General features: G+C 50.5%; 6 protein-coding genes across 6 annotated transcripts; 2 read left to right on the plus strand and 4 right to left on the minus strand.

The window, feature by feature from the left end:
* Window positions 1–1,092: 1,092 nt before the first annotated feature.
* Window positions 1,093–3,277, minus strand: BJY04DRAFT_187922 (major facilitator superfamily domain-containing protein). The gene is made up of 8 exons (XM_073711132.1): window positions 2,929–3,277; window positions 2,830–2,876; window positions 2,733–2,779; window positions 2,560–2,684; window positions 2,250–2,508; window positions 1,935–2,198; window positions 1,456–1,863; window positions 1,093–1,388 (listed from the first exon to the last, which is right to left on the minus strand). The coding sequence occupies exons 1-8, from the start codon at window positions 3,063–3,065 to the stop codon at window positions 1,170–1,172; spliced, it is 1,506 nt and encodes a 501-aa protein (XP_073571849.1). The 5' UTR covers window positions 3,066–3,277; the 3' UTR covers window positions 1,093–1,169.
* Window positions 3,278–3,297: 20 nt separating this feature from the next.
* On the minus strand, window positions 3,298–4,498 carry BJY04DRAFT_187924 (uncharacterized protein). The gene is made up of 2 exons (XM_073711133.1): window positions 3,991–4,498; window positions 3,298–3,937 (listed from the first exon to the last, which is right to left on the minus strand). The coding sequence occupies exons 1-2, from the start codon at window positions 4,492–4,494 to the stop codon at window positions 3,509–3,511; spliced, it is 933 nt and encodes a 310-aa protein (XP_073571850.1). The 5' UTR covers window positions 4,495–4,498; the 3' UTR covers window positions 3,298–3,508.
* Window positions 4,499–5,841: 1,343 nt separating this feature from the next.
* Window positions 5,842–7,583, plus strand: BJY04DRAFT_227484 (Alpha/Beta hydrolase protein; the record flags this gene model as incomplete). The annotated part of the gene is made up of 2 exons (XM_073718632.1): window positions 5,842–7,247; window positions 7,298–7,583. 2 exons carry the CDS (start codon window positions 5,842–5,844, stop codon window positions 7,518–7,520), a joined length of 1,629 nt encoding a protein of 542 aa, XP_073571851.1. The 3' UTR covers window positions 7,521–7,583.
* Window positions 7,583–9,226, minus strand: BJY04DRAFT_52951 (aldo/keto reductase). The gene is made up of 5 exons (XM_073720578.1): window positions 9,084–9,226; window positions 8,948–9,023; window positions 8,713–8,863; window positions 8,265–8,621; window positions 7,583–8,152 (listed from the first exon to the last, which is right to left on the minus strand). Exons 2-5 carry the CDS (start codon window positions 8,977–8,979, stop codon window positions 7,646–7,648), a joined length of 1,047 nt encoding a protein of 348 aa, XP_073571852.1. The 5' UTR covers window positions 8,980–9,023; window positions 9,084–9,226; the 3' UTR covers window positions 7,583–7,645.
* BJY04DRAFT_52918 (uncharacterized protein) lies at window positions 9,084–11,768 on the minus strand. The gene has a single exon (XM_073720576.1). It carries the CDS (start codon window positions 11,506–11,508, stop codon window positions 9,667–9,669), a length of 1,842 nt encoding a protein of 613 aa, XP_073571853.1. The 5' UTR covers window positions 11,509–11,768; the 3' UTR covers window positions 9,084–9,666.
* A 1,750-nt stretch (window positions 11,769–13,518) lies between these two features.
* Window positions 13,519–15,330, plus strand: BJY04DRAFT_52929 (DUF409 domain protein). The gene is made up of 3 exons (XM_073720577.1): window positions 13,519–14,068; window positions 14,122–14,740; window positions 14,788–15,330. The coding sequence occupies exons 1-3, from the start codon at window positions 13,705–13,707 to the stop codon at window positions 15,230–15,232; spliced, it is 1,428 nt and encodes a 475-aa protein (XP_073571854.1). The 5' UTR covers window positions 13,519–13,704; the 3' UTR covers window positions 15,233–15,330.
* The last annotated feature ends 28 nt before the right edge of the window (window positions 15,331–15,358 follow it).

Genomic DNA, 15,358 nt, shown 5'->3' on the forward strand with positions numbered 1-15,358 from the left:
TTGCCGTAGGTCCAGGTAAGAGGAATTCGTGTGGTGCGGGAAGCTCTATTATAACACTCTGATGTCAGTTACATGGTTTCCAGAAAGTCTAGTACGACGCGGGTAACGGTATACATTGTTCATGGAGCTTGTATCCGGACACTTAGCTGTAGATAGTGATGGCTGACAGTGACCTGCTGTAAGCCTTTTCTTCGCATTGGCAACTTCTAAAGGCCTGGGGTAGTAAAGCGACCGGAAAGAACAAGAGCAGCGAATGGTAAACGCAGAGAAGAAATAGAGCCAAGAAAGGATCTCAAGCGGTCAAGACTTGGTTGGGACAAGCTCCCTCTATTCCAATATAACCACAGCTGGAGAGTTGAGGATAAAAGAAGCTTACGCACGACCGTTGGTGATATCAATTCAATGCGTCTCGACTCTGTGGTGCCAGGCTGCGGATGACATAATGCATCATGGATCCTACGTAACAAAGCTCGCAGCCTATTTCGGCCTCAGCTGCCCCAGACTCCACTCCGTTATCTCCGGCTCTACTATTTTCTTCATGTGTTCTAAAGACCCTGGCTGCAAAGTATCCATGGCTTACGAGGTCCTTGTCTGCCTGCAAGTAGTGGCTGCTAGTTAATGATCACTCGAGCTTCTGAGAATCATACATTGGGGATTCGCCACCCCCTCCGTTTTGGGACGCATGCTTGACGACCCGGACGGTCATCCATCTTTGCCACCTTAAGCGCTTTCAGCTGTAGACGCATCATTATGATATAGCAACTCAGGATGAGTATTTGTGAGTTGCGAAAAGTATTAGAACGAACTTTGGCTGGATCGAAGCAGAAAGATGCTTATTGGAGGTGGACCTAATGCTGCGGCTCTTCGTGATTGAAAGGAAGGATCATATTTGCTCTACTTAATGCTTAGCCGATCCTTTACGTTCTGATAAACAAATCTCTGCACTGGCCTCGGATCAAGGGTGGGACAAAGTAGCTTGTAGAGTCACCTGTGCACCTCTTGAGGGCTGGCAGCATATGCCAAGCTCTAGCATGTTGCCCAACATATGACTACCGTTGTATTTTGAGAGGTAGAGCAAAAGTACATAATTTTCAACGAGACTAAAAGTTTCATATACATGATGCCAAAACAACAATTCATTCCCAACCTGGGCCGACAAAGTCTTATCCTTAAAGGATGTACCGAAATCCAACATTTTGGATATCAGTTTCATCAACATGATCCAGGCCCTCATCCGCGTTCAAATCAATCTCTCTCGTCTCCTCCGGATTAATATGTACACCCTGTGCTTGATCCCGCTTATTGTTCGTCCAGCTGAGATAGACGCGGAGTAGAGCCGCCATGACGATGGCAATCGCGAAGCAGGTGAGGATTGTGGTGTATGCGGTCTAAATAGCATCAAAGTTAGTATTCTGCTCAGTCTATGGCAGGGTAATTATTGGTTATCTGTCTTACCTCATACCCGGGTGCCTCTTTATTCTTGAAGAATTGCGGTCCGACAAAGTTTCCAACGCAGTATCCAACGAAGATGAGAGCAACAACCGTCGACTTTTTCGTGAATCCCGCAATATTACTCGCGAACAAAGACATCATGAGCGGGAATGCAGGCGCTACAGCAGTGACAAGCCAGTATCCTGCGAGGCGAGAGAGTTTCTGCGAGTCCGGCAGAAGCTTCACCATGAGTATTCCGGCGATGGCCATGAGGAAAATGACGGCCATAGCAATCAATCTGGATTTGCGGATGTATGTTGTAAATATGGCTGTAAGGATCACGGTTGTGAGTTGGAATGCGGCGGCGGGCATGCCCATGAGAATTGTCTGGAATTCGTCATAGCCGAAGCTGTTGATGATGATCGTGTTGAACTATAGCATTAATGGGTTAGTTGGGTATATGAGAAGCAATAGGACGGATACGCGGAATCAGGAGGACGTACGCTGGTTGTACCACCATTGGGCACACAAATCACGAAAGAGAAGAGCAGGAACCACCATGTCTTCACATCCTTGAAGGTCTCGATAAATTGGCCACGATCCCAATGCTTTGTTTGCGTTGTGTGCTGGAATTTCTTTGGTCTTAGGGACGCGAATTCTCGCTCGGTGGGGGTGAGAAAGCGCGCATTCGAGGGAGAGTCAGGAAGGTAGAACCAGAGGAAAATGGACCACGCAACTGTCACGAGGCCAAATATGATAAAAAGCATCTGATAAGCCCATTAGCATTGTGCCTCCAACTAGGCATCCTCGAAACTGACTTTCCACTTGCTGAATCCTCCGGCGTAATGAAGAATGCCGTAAGCAATTCCTGATCCGATGAGACTAGCGCAGGCGTTACCCGCAAACCAGAATGAGTGACGGGATACGTGCTCCTTTGGTGTATACCACATTCCCGTGATGAGTGAAAATCCAGGGCTGATGGCACTTTCAAAGATACCGAGGAACGTTCGCAGCACCATTAACCCGGGATAGTCCTCTGCAACGGCATGGAGGGTAAGGATTACGCCCCAAATGAAACTGCAACCAGTCAGTCAATGTTATCAACACCGCAAGACAAGAATGATATACATCAACAAGCTGAGATAGCGTCCCAAAGGAAAGCGGACGAAGCCGAGAGAGATAGGGTATGAAGCAGCCAGGTATCCAATATAGAAGATGCCAGACGCCCAGCTGAAATCTTGTCCCTGGAGGTTCTGGAAATAATCAGTAGATGAATCGTTGAGTTGATCAAAAGATCATACCAAGTCTTCCCTGATACCGAGAATGGCGCTATAAGACAAACTAGTTTCTGTGTGGCGAGTGAGTCAGAGTCAAGATAGAAGAAACCATAAGACATACTGTCGAGATACTGAAGCCCGTAGCTGATAATCAGGAGCGGCATGAGGCTGTTAGTGTAAGTAATGGCCCCTTTCGTGTGCCACGGGAAGGCATAGTTACTGCGTATCGATCTTCCGCACGAGTCTCTTTTCATCCTCGGCACTTAGGGTGTCTGTGACACCATGCTCTTTGTCTGCACTCATCTCTGTAAGAGTTCTTTTGACATCAATGTCGGAGGGTTGAACAGAATTCTCCATCCTGGACGTTTATCCCTTGCGTCGGTGGTTAGGTTAAGCCATGGGAACGGAGGGTGTCCCTTTGATATAGCGAAAGCCCAGAGACAAGAAGAGCGAGGAGATAGCTTGACAAATGCGGAGAAACTGTTTCGACGCCTATCAATATTAATCGAAGGCAAATCCTGCCTCCCCTGATATCAAGATAGTTCGGATAAAGACGCGTGATTGGTCAGATTAATCGAGGCGTGGAGAGCCGATTTCGGGGGGTGACCGATGCTCCGGACTATGAGCACTCCGCAGCATGGAACACGCTCTAGATTCCACTAGTTATGACAGAAAACAGTCGTAAGCACCGGCTTTCAGTCTTCAGAAGCAACCAATTCGTCAAAGCTCGTACAAGTTGGAGAAGCAGATAAGTTGATCGGCAGGTCGGTAAGACCTACCCACTCGTGACCGCGGATTTTCTATGAAACGGAAAAGCCTTCATCGATTAACCCTCGTATCCTTTGCATCGTTATGTCGCTTGGGGTTTGTCCTTTTAGAGTTTGAATATAGTCGAACCCCTGCTTGATTGCGGGGTCGGAAATGTTGTTTCCAATCCACTCTTCGTGGATTGGATCGGTTGTTTCCAGCCCAGCAATGAAAAGGGACCATTGAAACCGTTCAAGGAGCTGTACTGGTCCAGTCTTGACCGCGTAGTATGCAGTCGACACCAGTGAGTTGATGGCGCCCTGGACCTCAGGAGGGACGGGTCTCGTTCCAAAGGAGGACATACGCGCACGGTAAAAATAGATTTGCAAAGCGTAGAAGAAGGTCACCGTGACATAAGCCATGAGCGTACATCTAAATACCTTGCTGTTACTTGCAGCTTGATAGAAAAGTGTGGCTTGGTCCTATATTTTGTGAGTGCTGTGAGATGAGATGTTCTTTCAGTACCAGCACTTGCCTTGTAAATGGCCGCTAGCCGCCGTTCGAGCTTTGACGCAATGGCTATAGAGTTGGTTGTCGAGGTTTGACTGTAAAAGTTGATCTCTTGGTGCAAAATGATGAGCTCAAAATACACATCTAACGTTGCTGCATCTTCAATTTCCGAAACTGCACCACTGTACTCACTGTCGCCCAACGGTAGAAAGAAGGCAGCTCGCGATCGCAGCCAGATTCTGTGTCGTTTGTGGGAGATGCTATTCATGTAGTTCGCGAACTCGCCACCACACCCAAAGAAACAGCAGAAGCCATCTCTATCGTATAGGTATGCAATGATTCTAGCCAGTAAAACTTGCTCGGACACGGTGATTGTGCCAATATAAGTGTTTTCGTCGTAGGAGAGCACATCATCGCTAGCACAACGTGTGTCCAGCCCATAGGTTCGAACATGAGCAACAACAGCCCTGCTCAGGTCTCTGAGTTTCGTAGGGTCGAGGCGGTCTCGCCGCATCCAGAACATATACATATACAGAAACGAGAGCATCATACTAACATGATCGGGAGATGCAAAAGGATTGTGGGCGCGCAGGAATAATTGAGTACCGCGCTCAAAATGCTCACGAGACTCCCGTGGCGGCTGAGAGCCTCGACCGTAATGAATAGCCAGTTCACTATGGGAAACGGCTAGGAGGAAGTGAAGAGCCATGTCTCTGTTGAATGCCTTGTTCAGGAAGAGGGTATGCGCTGAGCAGGCCCAGTCGCGCGTGGACTTCAATGGAGCAAAGACCTTATAGTGGAACAATACAGCCTGCTTGTCATCGCTACCAAGGGCAGGTGTAGTGTTGGTGGCGTAGGCAAAGGATAGGTCGCTAGCAGTAGATAGAGGGTCCATCATAGGTGCCCTTAGTATTTCGAAGGCCGTATTCATGACATTATCTAGGCGACCCCTATTGTCGGCAGTACAAGAAACAGGCGTGTATGCAGAGCCTCCAGATGGCATGTAGAGCCATTGCGTGGCATCGCATTGCTGTTCTGAGGAAGCGATACACTCTCTTAGCTCGTTGTCTTCACTCGCACTTTCAGTAAGGAGTGCCTCTGACTGGAGCAGATCCTCAAACCCCGGAGAAGGTAGACAACTAGGTTCGTTTGGTGCCGAAGACACAACCGACTGTGGGGTTGAACATAACATACCAACCTTCGGCACGATAGAGGATGGCGACCAGAGGCCCTGATCGCGGCTCTTCATCGGCCCATAGCCCCGTCTCCTAGAAGCAAGCGGCAGCTTCGGTACAGGCCATTCACAGGTCAAGTGCAGTCGAAGACACCGTGCACAATGCGGACGAGTCTCATCACATTTGACCTTCTTGCTTATGCACGTGGAGCAGCCTGTTCTAGAAGTCAATGTGGCGTATACAAGATATTGCAGCCATCCTGGGCTCACCGTTCCGGGACCGCCTGCCACGCTCAACGCGGGGTCGGCGGGTTCGAGGAGCCGAGTTACTGGTACTATCGCTCAAGCCCATGGATAAGAGCAGGCTGCATTTCTCAAACTGAGAAGAAAGAAATCAACATCAGCCCGGCATGGATCTGACTGTTTATCAGAATTAATCGACGCTGTGGAGACACGGAGATAGCAATTGTCGCCTCAGGCATTGAGATAACTGTCGATTAAACGAGCCAATCATCATGAGGCAGCACTGTTATTTTCAGTGCAACAATCGGCGAACCTGACGACTCCCTGGACAGTGACTGGAGACTGGAGCATTTGACAACGTTTTCAAAATATGTCCTGTCTTCTGCTTGCCTTTGTCAATTGCTCCTTGAGCTCACTTTTTCCGACATAACAACTCTGCAGCCTTACGGCACCAGCACTATGGGAAACACCATCTCTGCATACCAAACCTCAGAATGCGAGGTCAAGCTCCCCGAAGCTAAAGGTAGCATCAAAGGGCTCCAGTTTGACAGCAAGTCACGCCGGTTCGCAAACGTCGCATACGGTCTTCCGCCCACCGGCGAGCGAAGGTGGCGCAAACCACAAGCCCTGCCTGAGTCTTACTCCTATTCAACGCCAGAGGGGCCGTTCGATGCAACCACATTCGGCCAGGTATGTCTACAGCCGAACTATTCAGCCTCAGTGAAGAAGCAAATTCCGCAGCATAATTACGGGGAGGACTGTCTACGGCTGAATATTTGGACTCCAGTTCCTAAAGATGACTCCAGTGCTCCATCGAAATGGCCAGTCATGGTCTGGTTCCACGGAGGCTGGTTCCAAATGGGCGACCCCAGCAACGAGGCATCAATGGACCCAACAGAGTTGATCTCAACCGGTGGTCTGAACGCCGTCTTTGTTGCAGTCGGATATCGTCTCAACGTGTTCGGCTTCCTAGCCGGTGCGCCACTGCAAGACGAGAGCCCCGACGGAGCCGTAGGAAACTACGGGCTCTGGGACCAGCGACTAGCAATGGACTGGGTATATGAAAATATCAGCGCCTTTGGTGGCGACCCAGAGAATATCACCCTCTCTGGGCGAAGTGCAGGCGCATATGCCGTGCAGGCACAGACCTTATACGATTTCCGCGGCGCTCTAGACGAGCCATCCAAAAATCGATTCCATCGCCTCGTGATGTACTCCAACGCCATTCCAGCGCAACCAAAGACACCCGAAGACTGTCAGCCTCAATTTGAGGAGCTATGCTCATACTTCAACATCCCATCTACAGCCTCAGGCGCCGGACAGCTGCAACGGCTCCGCGAGATCGACGCAAAAGATCTTTGTAGTGCTATCATGAACCTCAAACACCACACTTTCCGCCCGGTCACAGACGGTGTCTTCATCCACCCAGGCATATTTGAGTACTACCGAGATGGCTCGTTTTCTCGCGAGTTCAAGCGCCGGAACCTCCGCATCCTAATCGGTGAGGTTCTCAACGAGGAAACACTCTACGCCGTAACAAACGGCCCAGATGCGAGTCTTGAGTCTCTGAAAACACAAATCTCAAATTACTACTCACCTTCCACAACCGCTCGTTTACTCCAACACTACCCGTTACCTACTGCATCCACTGAGAAAAAGGACTGGGAGGCTGTCTTCGGCAAGATTGTTTCAGATGGGCAAGTCCGAGCGCCATCACGGTTCCTAGTCAATAATCTTCTTGAGAACGGTGTCGATATTTCTGATGTCTGGCGGTATGTCATTGCATATCGGCTATCATTTATCACAGATAAGGTTGCGCCTGCTTCGTTTGGTGTTAGCCATGCGATGGATCGTCCGTTTTGGAAGTTCGTGGCACTATCTCCTTTTCTGGGTTCATTAACTAATTTCACCCTAGTTATTCTATAATGCACGGTCCCACAGAAGAAGAGGGACAGCTAATGCATAGCTGGATCCAGGATCTAGTAGCTTTTGTCAATGATGACCGGGGCTATGTATATGGCACTAAGAGCGCAGATGAAGTCAAGGTTGCCACAAAGGAAGGCAAGATCGAGATCCAGAATGATACTCGATGGAAGGAGTTATTAGAGCTAATGGATGTATTTGCGGGCTCCAACTAAATTAAGTTAGGATTTCGCCCACGAATCGAAGCTTCAATACTTCCGAGAATCTAAGTACCCTAACCATCTATATGTGTCTACACCCATCTATGTATCATTCTAGAGAACGAACATATAAAACATTCCTACTTCTCCAACGGCGACAACGTCTTCGGCACATAAGCCTCCTCAAGGTACGCCCTCTCATCCTCACTCAACCTCACACTAACCGCCTGCACAGCCTCATCAATCCTCTCCTTACTACTAAGCCCCAAGATCGGATTCTCAGACTGATTCCCCAAACTCCACGCAATCGCCACCTGCGCCATACTAACCCCCTTCTTCTTCGCGACCTCTTCAACACGGTTCACAATCTCCCGATCCGCTTCTGTCTCCCTGTTCTTAAGAAGCACGTTCAGCGCCCCGTCTGTAGCTTCTCGCAGCGTAGGCGCAGACTTCCACGGCCGCGAAAGCAACCCCCGCGCAAGCGGCGACCAGGGGATCAACCCGATCCCAGCGTCCAGACAGTAGGGGATCATCTCGCGCTCTTCCTCGCGCGAGAGCAGATTGTGGTAGTTCTGCATGGAGACGAAGGTGTGCCACCCGCGGGAGCGGGCGAGGTTGTTGAGGGTTTGGAATTCCCACGCGGACATCTGTCCATCACATATATGTTAGCCAATTTCGCCTCTTATCTCTGGGTGTAGATCGAGCCTCCGGCTCAGAGAAAAAGAAAAGAAGGGAAAAAGGAGAGGAAAGTGGACGAACCGTCGAAGCCCCAATATACCGCACCTTCCCGCTCTCAACGACATCGTTCAGCGCCTTCATGATTTCCTCTCGTGGCGTGTCGCGGTCGAGTCTGTGGATCTGTAGCACATCGATGTACGTGCCGAGCCTCTCGATGGATGCGTCTACGGCGTCAAGGATGTGCTTCCGTGACAACCCGACCCGGTTTGCCATCTCGCCGTCGTTTCTTGTGCAGGCCGCAATGGGAGGGAGACCTCCCTGGTCGTCGACGCCGTAGAAACATTTCGTCATGATCACGACTCGGTGCCGGGGGATGTTGTATTGTTTGAGGGCTTTGCCGACGATGCGTTCGGAGGCGCCGTGGGAGTAGATGTCTGCCTGTACATATCTCATTAGCTTCCGCTCCTAATCATACGTAGTATTCTGGTAAGGCTGAGCAGGAGAGTAGGGTTGAACGGAGAAACCGTACCGTATCCCAAGTGTTTATCCCTCGATTATAGGCATGCTCGATCAGAGGGAGTGCTTTGTCTTCGTCAAGAACCCAGTCTTGCCATTTGCTGGTGCCGTAGGACATGGTTCCGAGGATGATCTTGGAGATTTTGAGGCCCGACTTGCCGAGGCTTTTTGGAGCATTGACTGGTTAGTTCAGGGGATTCAGATACTTGAATGGGGTTGGCATGATATTGTGCTCGATTTGAACATACCTGACATATTCCATTTTTGATTCGGAGGACATTGTGTAAGTATTGTTTTTGGTTGTTGGTTTGGCGGTTTATGGTGCTGGAGGAGGGTGTTAGCTGGAGGTGGTGCGGAGTGAGAGGGGTAGGTAGATAGTTATACCAGTTGGTGACTCAGTGTAGGAGTAAGGATTGTCTCGCAGCCACGGGCAGAGGTATTGAAAAAGAAGGATATATAATCTGCAATTGGAGATCAGTGAAGATCATGACTCCGATCTGCCGAGATGACTTGCGAGAGCCGATAAGTTACCGATCTCGGGATGTTGAGTCGGGAGCTGGAGTGGAGATCTCTCGAGACTTCATGCGGGGTATGAACTTGAGGGGTATTTCTTCAGCTGACTAACTCTACGCTTTATAGTTCAGGATGGAAGGACTCTTGAATGCTTGTTCATGGTGAAGAGGTAGTTGGGAGTTTTTCATTGACTCGTAAATGCGGAGCCACATTGGCTCGTATATGTACATCTGGTATCCATATGCAATGATGTTGAGGAAAAAACATGCTGGGCAGCTTGTTGAGAAAATCCCAACACTGCAACAGCGGAAAAGGACAGTGGTATCAAATAGGACATCAGCACCAGGCGTGTCTCGTGTGAAAAAAATGCCAGGGTTTGTTCGAGCCTCTTCAAGAGGGTCGGAAGAATCTATGCAAGAAGGTAAAGGTTGCGCAGCACTCTCGGATATAGAGATCAATCACGCCGGTGTCCGTTTTTCCGTCCAAATATATCAAAAAAGTTACTGAATCGATGCCGGAGCTTCCCTTTCGTCGGACGTGAAGATTCTGCTGGTCCATCTAGTGGTGTTTGAAGACTTTCGTGTTTCGCTCGACGTGCCGCTTTGGATTGAGCTGGGATTTCCTTTGGTTCTTCTTTCTCTGCTTTTCGTGGTTGGGACCGGCTGCAGATCGAGTTCCGTCGTTCAGGTCTAGATTCACCTTCGTACGACTCGCGCGGACTGGACAGCACATTTTGCCTCGCGCCCGAGTTTCGCCTGTTGGTTCGTTCAATAAAGGCGGCGCCGGTAGAATTTGAGCGTTTCGACAGGCTACCATATGCTGTTGTTGCCGGCGGCTGGGAAACAGCTGGAGTCCAAGTCACAACCCGACGATTTGAGTCTGAAGCTTGCTTCTCAGGATCACTGTCCTTGCCTGAAATTCCCTTATCATCCTCGCTCGCAGGGGCTGTTGAGGCCTTCTTATTTACACTTGCCGAGCGAGCGCTCTTTGTGTTGGTAGCGTCGTTGTAGCGAAAATTGTGCGACCATCCTTCCCGGAAGGCTACCCAAATGCTTGTAACAACAATCAACATGCGAAGATTCTCATCGGTTTCGACAACGTGCTGGTCCGATGGAATATCTTCTGAGCCGTCGCTGATAACTGACATGGCGGAAGTAGGCGATGACGGAGCAGTAGAGGGTAAGGAATACCGGTCATATACCTCTAAGTGGCTACGAGCCATTGTCGCAATGACCGGGTGCCGGCGGGTAGAGGGATCGATAACGCTGAACGTGAAGCGCCGAGTGTCTTCCGGCACGATCGAGCCTGGGGGTGCCGAAAGGCGACGCTTTTTTGGCGCCCGTCGCACCCACCGTAGGATCTGGAGTCCGGCGTCCGTCTGGGCCGCAAACTCATAAGATCCGCTGGGAAGAGGCGTAGCTTCCCACACTGGCCCAGAATTCAAGCAAATCTCAGCCTTGCCCTTTGCTATGGCGTCCTCTTTGGGCAATTGGCAGATTGTTGCGACAACCTCGCGGTGGTCATTTTCCTCGTCCGAGCTGTGGGGCTTGTCCGCTGCATCTGCCGCTTGTCGCTCGTACAGATCGCTTGTCGCAACAATCAAATCATTCGGACCCAGGCCTCGCTTGCCACGCAACACAGTAGGAACCTTTCGGGCTATCCTAGGAATAAACGAGGTCGACGGAAGAACATCAAAGACCGGTAGCGGCCGGGAAGTGGACGGCACTTTTTGAACTTGTAAAAGAAGCTTCGGCCTGAGCTTGAGTCGCTTATGTCGGGCATTGGCGGCGGGATGGGCGAGCTGGTAGATAGTTTTCGGCCGCAAAGACTGTTTTTGAGAGAGGTTAGAGGTTTGGTGTGTGAATTGAGGTCGAGCTGGAGATGGCCCAGCATTTGAGAGGTGATCGCTATCGCTCGAAGATATAGATTCTATAGCGGTGATCGGCATTGAACGTCGCTGCTCATAGCGGGGTCTTTCTCTATCTGCACTTTTTGCACGGGACGAGTGATTGCCCTTACCCCACGAAGGCAAGGTGCTCAAGGAGAAAGGGCGGGGCGAAGAATGGCGAGATGGAACGGGGAGCTGTGTTTCGGATGGTGAGCGAGAGAGCTCGCTGTTATGCGCGGCAGCGGCATCAGCTGTCATGCCGAGGTTAAATAGCATTATTCCCAGAGAGCAAGCTCCGACTGGCGAGGAAGGCGAGCATCGACAGTGAGGAAGCGATAATATCCCCTGTAATGTGTCTGCAGTGCGGACCAGGTGGTCGGGCTTTTGTAGTTCGCGATGAGAGAGCATCCGATGTATATAGAAGCGAGGTGGAGTGATGTCGAGCAGATCAGAATCTCGCAAAGAGCACAAGTCTACACTTAGACAAGTGGAAGTGGCCAGAAATCACGAGGACTTAAGAATAGGAGACGCTGACAGGAGAAGTACATGGAAAGAGCAGACTGCCCAGGGACTGTGAGTGAGTGAGTATCCAGGCCAGACCAGGTCAGCGGCGGAAGGATGCTCTCAGCTGTGTCACGTCAGCCGCCTGTAAGCTTGAGCTTCTGATGAACAACACAGCGGGCGCAGATTGATAATCGCAGAAAGGAAATTGAATCAGAGATGCGACGCAAGGAGAGGAGAAAAGAGCGAAAACGAGGCAAAAGCGGGCGCCTGAGAGGTTAATATTCACGAGTGTGTCATTGAAAAAGGCAGCACTTTTTAGTTCCCGTGGACACTGGACAGGGCAGAGGAGAAAGAGTGGATTAGTTGACAAAGGTGGATGTGGATGGATCCTCAAAGATATCCATCGATCTCGCTCTCTGTCAGATGGGCGGTCTGGTTAGGAATCATAATCGTAATAATAATAATGGAGACCGGAGCGGAGATAGAAAAGAGACTGCACTGTGCAGGGGAATCGCCTTCGAAGCTATGAGCTTGTGCGTCACCCTAAAAACAGTTCTTTTGATACGATCTAAGCGCAGCTCGCACGAGCAAATAACATTCGAGGGGGAAGGGATTTAGTCGCCGATCCTTCTTAGCACAGCTGGGCTTGCCATCTGCCCATCAGCCATCTTGACGATTCGGCCCTGTAATGTGCCCGGATGCCACGGACTTCCCCTCTTTCGCCAATCAAGCTCGGAGCTCGGAAGCATCAATCCCTCCTAGCCCCCCAGCTAGGCGCTTCTCAGCTCTGCCTCAGACTGTCGGAGTATCTTAAACTTCAGACAACAGGCCCAGACTGCTGACTGCCAAGTCAGGCCCTGCGTTTGAGACTTACGATGATAAGCATCCTCGTCCAGCATGGCAGAATCCTTCATCCTTCATCCTTGTGGGAAATGAGCTGTCGGAACCATTGAGTTGTTGGTTCGTAAGTAAGAGCTGAAGGCGAGAGCGGGAGTGAGCGGCCCTTGTCTGACACGAGCAATTATTCCCGCGGACCTAGCTAGACTGCACTGCACTGCGCTGCGCTTCACAGTGCAGAGGCCGGAGCGGAAAGTCGGAATCCCCGATTATCCGAGTTATGAACAGCTTATGTCCGGGGCTCGCGACATCTATTCCCTTTTGAGTTTAGCCTGTTCCGACCGTAGTTTCTTGGCAAGGCTCTTCATCCATGATTTTTACTGAGCGATGGGGCTGCAGAAAGACCTCGGTGTTGCCAGGTGACTCTGTTCGGTGGCAACAGTCTCAAAATCAATTTGACAAGCTCCACAAACTGTGGAGGAATTTTTCAGGAGGATGCACCTTACCAAGGACAAACTTTCCAAGAAGATACGAGAAAGCGACAATGCAAGATCCATGCCGCTGCCGCGAGTTCTTACCTCCGTCAAAGTACTATATTTCGGACTATCGGGGTTAAGCTGTGCAAGACCACTGCTCGAAGTCTATCTCCAGATCTATCTGCACTTTTGCACTGGACTAAGTTAGCTCTCCTGCCGTAAATATTCGAATAACTGAGATTGTCGGGTGGACCTTGATGTGCCGAAAGACCCATTTCCATTGTCCAGGCCAACAAGGCGTCCATGGGTATGGGGCCCTGGACTCATCCTTGGTTCCGTCTCCGAGGGACCATGTCCATACTGCACAATCCGTAGGGCTGAAAAGTCATCTCCCATGGACAACCCAGCGAACATCTATTCAATCTCTTGATAAGAATGTAACCGCGACTGCGACGCGTTGAGCACTAAGCAGTGTTATGGATTGCCTCATTTTGACTCCAGCTATTCTCTGAAGATTGCAGGACAGTCAAGCACATCGATTCTCGAGTTATCCTATCCGTGTGCATTGCGCTTACTCAGCGGGGTTATGCTTCACGTCCGAGAAAGCCGGTCGATCTACTTGGCCTCTCTGTCCGCCTGGCCGATTCTTTTTCTTCACCACACTAAATAGGTAACGGTCAGCCAGGGTCCATCCATCATTTTCGTCCGAGCCTACTTGCAGCGGAAGCTTCGACAATCCGTCCGAGCCGTCAAGTCTTATGACTCCCGAGACGTAGACTCAGCGGCCATGGCCCCCATCAGCGGATCTTCCTTGACCTCAAAGCCAGCTTCTATTCTTTTCGACTCGAGTCATCCTATCAAAAGCTTATCAATTGGCTTCTGGCTGTGGAAAGCTCTGGTTTTTGTCATCGTAATCAGCAGCCCCGGCCTGGGGTATGACTCGTCCACGAGCCTGCTGCCGTTCCAGGGCAACGGCTCGGTTGATGTCGTCTCTTTCGGCGACACCAAGCATGCGTCGCTTCCGATCCCGCTAAAATTCGTCCGGTGGGATTCGATCTATTTCGAGCACATAGCGCGGGATGGCTACATTTTCGAGCAGGAGTGGGCTTTCAGTTCCGTCTACAGCAGTCTAGTGAACTTTGTGTCGTCGTGTATGGATCTTCTGCTGCCGGTTCCCGGGCCATCACCGCTGACAACGCTGCAGTTTTTGCTCCATCAGATGACTCCAGTAAAGCAACTAGATTTGCTGTGACGGCTGTTGCATTGTCACATGTGGCTCACTACTTTTCCGTCCTAGCTCTGTATCGACTTTCTGTCAATGTTTTCGGTCAGGCCACCAAGAGGCGAAAGCTACTTTGTTTCCTTTCCGCCGCTCTACATATTATCTCGCCCGCCGGGGCGTTTCTGTCGGCGCCGTATGGAGAACCGCTGTTCTCCTTCCTGAACATCACGGGTTTCTACATCTACTCATCGTCTGGCATTGAGCTCAGCAGGGGGCGACAGTCGTTGAGCCATGTAAAACTGCTCCTATCAGGCTGCTTCTTTGCAGCAGGCACCTTCATACGCAGCAATGGTATCCTCAGTGGGATACTACTAGCATATGACGCTCTCAAGCTATCCTACGAAATCGTCTCCCGCCGTCCGTCCATTGCAACCCTCGTTCGTCTTGGCTTTGTTGGCCTGACCGGTTGCATTGTTGCTTTGGGCCTTTTCGTTCCTCAGTATATAGCTTACACGACATATTGCACCGCCGAAAGCAACCCTCGACCATGGTGTCAGTCACTTCTCCCTAGTATATACGGCTGGGTGCAGGATCATTATTGGTACGTGCTCAAAACCATAGTGCAAGCTACATGCTAATCCGCAACAGGGGCGTAGGTTTCCTTCGATATTGGACAGTATCGAATGTCCCGCTCTTTCTACTTGCCGCGCCTATGCTAGCCATTCTCTTCGTGTCTTCAATCTGGGCGTTCGGCGTAGAAACCTCGCTAGCATCAACCAAAAGCTCGCCCGAGGGCAGTTCTGGCTCATCTCCAGACCCAGCGTCATCATTGCTCACACAGCTTGCCATTGCTCAATTCGTCCTTGCAGCGATGGCCCTTACTAGCTACCATGTCCAGATCATCAATCGGATCTCGTCAGGATACCCGCTGTGGTATTGGTTCCTCGCCTGGCACGGTTTAGGGTCCTCAGAGGGAGGCCAAGAAAAGAGCCCAGGAAACAACAAAACATATTTCCTACTGATTGTGCAAGTCATGGTGATCTATGCACTTGTACAGGCCGTCCTGTTCGGCTCTTTTCTCCCTCCCGCTTAGCTGGAGATTTCTTGTCAATACATAATACATCCCAGGGAGATCTTGGTTTAAATAGAGACACAAGGGAGAGAACGTTCGATACAATCCCCACCTATACATGTACTTTAGCCTGTTCATGCTATCTCA

This window comes from Aspergillus karnatakaensis (genome assembly GCF_047715665.1).
Source record: "Aspergillus karnatakaensis strain CBS 102800 unplaced genomic scaffold BJY04scaffold_21, whole genome shotgun sequence".
NCBI classification, from domain to species: Eukaryota; Fungi; Ascomycota; class Eurotiomycetes; order Eurotiales; family Aspergillaceae; genus Aspergillus; species Aspergillus karnatakaensis.